This window comes from Mesitornis unicolor, unplaced genomic scaffold (assembly GCF_000695765.1).
Source record: "Mesitornis unicolor isolate BGI_N332 unplaced genomic scaffold, ASM69576v1 scaffold39652, whole genome shotgun sequence".
Classification (NCBI taxonomy): domain Eukaryota; kingdom Metazoa; phylum Chordata; class Aves; order Mesitornithiformes; family Mesitornithidae; genus Mesitornis; species Mesitornis unicolor.
Genome location: NW_010170557.1, coordinates 1 through 3,634, shown reverse-complemented (window position 1 = coordinate 3,634; position 3,634 = coordinate 1). Strand labels below are relative to the sequence as shown.

At 60.6% G+C, this 3,634-nt stretch overlaps 1 protein-coding gene across 1 annotated transcript in view; it reads right to left on the bottom strand.

Annotated features, from left to right (window-relative positions):
• The window catches only part of SHMT1 (serine hydroxymethyltransferase 1 (soluble)), a 3,539-nt gene extending 606 nt beyond the window's left edge, over positions 1 to 2,933 (bottom strand). Inside the window, exons 1-9 of the mRNA XM_010179729.1 lie at positions 2,832 to 2,933; positions 2,414 to 2,559; positions 2,065 to 2,180; positions 1,815 to 1,975; positions 1,564 to 1,663; positions 1,099 to 1,311; positions 707 to 823; positions 321 to 443; positions 2 to 55 (exon numbers count right to left, since the gene is read on the bottom strand). Coding sequence (XP_010178031.1) covers positions 2 to 55; positions 321 to 443; positions 707 to 823; positions 1,099 to 1,311; positions 1,564 to 1,663; positions 1,815 to 1,975; positions 2,065 to 2,180; positions 2,414 to 2,559; positions 2,832 to 2,933 — 1,132 coding nt within the window. The remainder of the gene's footprint in view (position 1; positions 56 to 320; positions 444 to 706; positions 824 to 1,098; positions 1,312 to 1,563; positions 1,664 to 1,814; positions 1,976 to 2,064; positions 2,181 to 2,413; positions 2,560 to 2,831) is intronic.
• Between the last annotated feature and the right edge of the window lie 701 nt (positions 2,934 to 3,634).

Genomic DNA, 3,634 nt, shown 5'->3' with positions numbered 1-3,634 from the left:
CCGTCCGTGCCTCTGTTGCGCAGGTCCAGCAGAATCAGGTGGTTGTCGGAGCCCCCTGCAAAGAGAGGGCGTTGGTGGGGGGGCAGGGGGCTGGGGTGGGTGCTGCTCCCATGTGAAACTTCAGCAAAAAAGGCTTGGATTGCACCGGGGTCTAGCCCTGGTTTTGGGAGCAGAAGGGGGCTTGGCCTTTGGGAACGGGGGAGCTGCTTCAAAGTAGTTTTGCAGATGCCCTGAGGAATTGGGATGGCAGAGCTCTGCCCATCGCCGCCCTGGGGCCTGGCTTGGACCCTGGGTCACACACAGCCGAGACCGGTGCTCACCCGTGACGATGTTGTAGCCCAGCTCCATGAGCGCCGCCGACAGCGCCTTGCAGTTGGCGACCACCTGCTGCTGGTAGGCCTTGAACTCGGGTGTCATGGCCTGCCGCAGCGCCACCGCGATCCCTGGGGGGGAAGGCAGACCAGGGAGAGGTTTTGGGGGTTCCCAGCAGAAGTCATCTTGGAAACTGAGCAAATTGAGACAATCCCTTCCCCTAACCAGGCTGCTGATGTTGCCATGACCCAAAAGGTAGGATGAGGCAAGCCTGGCTGCTGCTCGCTGTGTTCTCTCCAGGCCATGAGCCCCTCGGGGCAGCTGGAGCCCTCCCTGCACTGCTGCTGGGGGTCAGAGCCCAGCCAGGACATCTCTATTGGTTCCCTTTGCCTACCTGCGATGGCGTGGTTGTGCGGGCCTCCCTGCAGCCCTGGGAAAACCGCCTGGTTGATGAGGCTCTCCAGGTTGTAGAGCGTTTCCTTGCCCGTCTTGGGGTCCACACTGCGGGTGCCTGCGGGAGGGGAGGGCAGGGTCACTCATGAGCACAGCCGCCCTTCTCCCACAAGCTGCTTGCACCCCACTGGCCTCTCAGAGCAGGGGTGATGGTGGTGGTTTCTTATCAAATCTGGGCCACTGTTGGTCCTGGGAAGCTCCCCAGATGCTTTCAGGAGGCCACAGACCTCCCTGCTCTCCCTCTTTCCCAGCTAGAGCACAAAGGAGCTTTAACTTGCAGCCCCCCCAGCCTGGGGGGAGCGTTTCTCCCTGCTCCCCAGCCAGCTCTGGCACCTTTTCGGTAGAAGATCATGCCAGCCCTGCAGCCCCGCAAGGTCTTGTGGGTGGTGGTGGAGACGATGTCGCAGTGGTCGAAGGGGGAGGGCACCACGCCGGCGGCCACCAGCCCGCTGATGTGGGCCATGTCGGCCATCAGGTAGGCACTGTTGGCATCGGCGATCTTCCGCATGCGGACGTAGTCCAGGTTGCGCGAGTAGCAGCTGGTACCTGCAGGGAGGTGGCACATGGAGGGGACAGGAGCAGACGCTCGAGGACCTTGTGACAACCCCAGGTCCAGCTCTGCAATAGGAACAGCCCAGCTGGGGACAGCACACAAGCTCCTGCCAGCATGGATGTGTTTGAGGTCTCCTCCTGGGACTGCAGCACTCATGGGTACCCAGGGGCTTACGAGGGTGGCTTCAGGGAGCCACCCCCACCCAGGCTGTGTCACAGGGAGAGGGGTGAGGGTTTGATCCTCACCTGCTACGATCAGCTTGGGGTGGAAGAGCAGCTGGGGGTGGAGGAGGCGGGCGTTCTCCTCCAGCCGGTCGTAGTCGATGTAACCCGTCTTGGGGTTGACCTGGGAGAGGAAGAGGAGGGTTCAGCCGCCTTGGCATGGGTGCAGCTGCAGGAGGGGGTGCCCGGAGGCTGACACTGGTACTTTGAACTTTAAGAGGTACCAACGCTTTTGACAACCACATCCTGGCTCCAGCTGGAGCAGCTCACTGTACCTTGTAGGGCATAGACTCGAAGAAGAGAGAGGTGGCAGAGATCTTCTTCTTGTCCGTCATGAAGCCGTGGGTGAGGTGGCCTCCATCGGGCAGGTCCAGCCCCATGATCCTGCCGTGGGGCTCCACCAGGGCCGTGTACACCGCAAAGTTGGCCGGTGACCCTGCAGGCAGAGCACACTGGGCCGGTTACAGGTGCTGGGGCGTGCAGAGACCGATGCAGCCAGTCTGGCTCTCCTGAGCGCCCCATTACCTGAGTAGGGCTGGACGTTGACGCCCCACTTCTGGGGGTCGAGCCGGTACGCCTGCAGGGCTCGCTTCTGGCACAGCCTTTCCAGCTCGTCTACAAACTCTGTCCCACCATAGTACCTGTTGGTAAAGCATGAGGCAGAGGTTAAACCCAAACCGGTGACCAAGCCGTGGAGAACCCGGTGATGCCGCGTGTGGACAGCAGCTGCAGCAGATGTCACCCTGCTGAGATTGTCCCGTGCATAGCCAAGGACGTCGCTTCCTTCCCAGAGGTGAGGCCTGGCAGCGTGGGCGCTTCCTCTCCCCTCCCTGCAAGGGTTTGGGTGCGGTGGGACTCTGCCCCAGCCCCATACCTCTGTCCTGGGTATCCCTCAGAGTATTTGTTGTTCATGCAGGATCCCAGCGCCTCCAGGACCGCTCGGCTTGCAAAGTTCTCCGAAGCGATTAACTCCAGCCCCAGCCTCTGCCGCTGCTTCTCCTTCTTGATGATGCTGTGCACCTTTGAGAAGGGAGAGAAACAGAAACAGCTTCACCCGTGCTGGCTCTGCATGGAGATGTGGATGTTCTGTGGTAGGGGATGCATCCTTGGAGGGGACAGGGCATGGAGAGGGGCCTGGAAAGATGCTGGAGATGGGAAAGGAGATCCCTTCTTGGTACAGCTGAGCCCTAACAGTTCCTATGTCTGGTCACAGGCCATGTTTTGGGTCTCCCCACAGCTGCCTGGGGATGAATGAAGTGGCTGGTGGGCAGGGTCCAGGACAGGGCTCTCACCTCTGGGTCGTTGCTGTCAAGCGGCTCCATTACCATCCTGTTATGGGAGGCCCAGAGCTCTGCACTGGGAAGGCCCCCATCACCTTGCATTGAGTTTGCCATCTTCTTGCTGTGTCCAGTGTCACCTGCCAACGGAGAGGGGAGTTTATGGGACAAGCTGGGGTGGCAGCAGGGCTGGAGGCCTCTGCACTTCACCCCTGCATGCTGCCTCCTCCTATCCCACACCTTCCCTGGAAACACAGAGGGGCTGGGGCTCACTGGGTGAGAAAAACACAGACAAATGTCAGGCTTTCCCGCTGATTTAAGACCAGTTCATTAATTGCAGTGCTTTGATCAGTCCAGCCCCAATTACTAACTGAAGCAAGCACAGCTCAGGGAGCTGCTTTGCCTCAGCTTGACTCCACAGCACGCGTGATGCCCATTGGGTCCAGCCACTAGCATTATAATGCAGAGCACAAGCTCCCAGGCAGGCGTGACGACCCAGGGTCTGCCTCGGCTGAACACAATGCATCTTTTCACCCATTAACCCTGCAAGGCCAGCGCGGGGCCGTGAGCAGGTTGTTAAGCAATCGCACTCGGTTTGCTTGTGCCAAGCTGCTGAAGTCCATTCAGAGCGGGCAAGCTCAGCTGCGCTCCTCCCAGAGGGGCCTGCTGGCAGGGAGGGAATCCCTGCTGTCAGGAAAGCTGAGCAGGGAGAGGGAAAGGGCTGCCGGAGTGCAGTGCTCCGGCTTTGAGCACCACCCCCGAGGGGCTCCCGCTGCCGCCTTCACCCCTGCACTGACACCGGTGGCGGAGAACAGCGC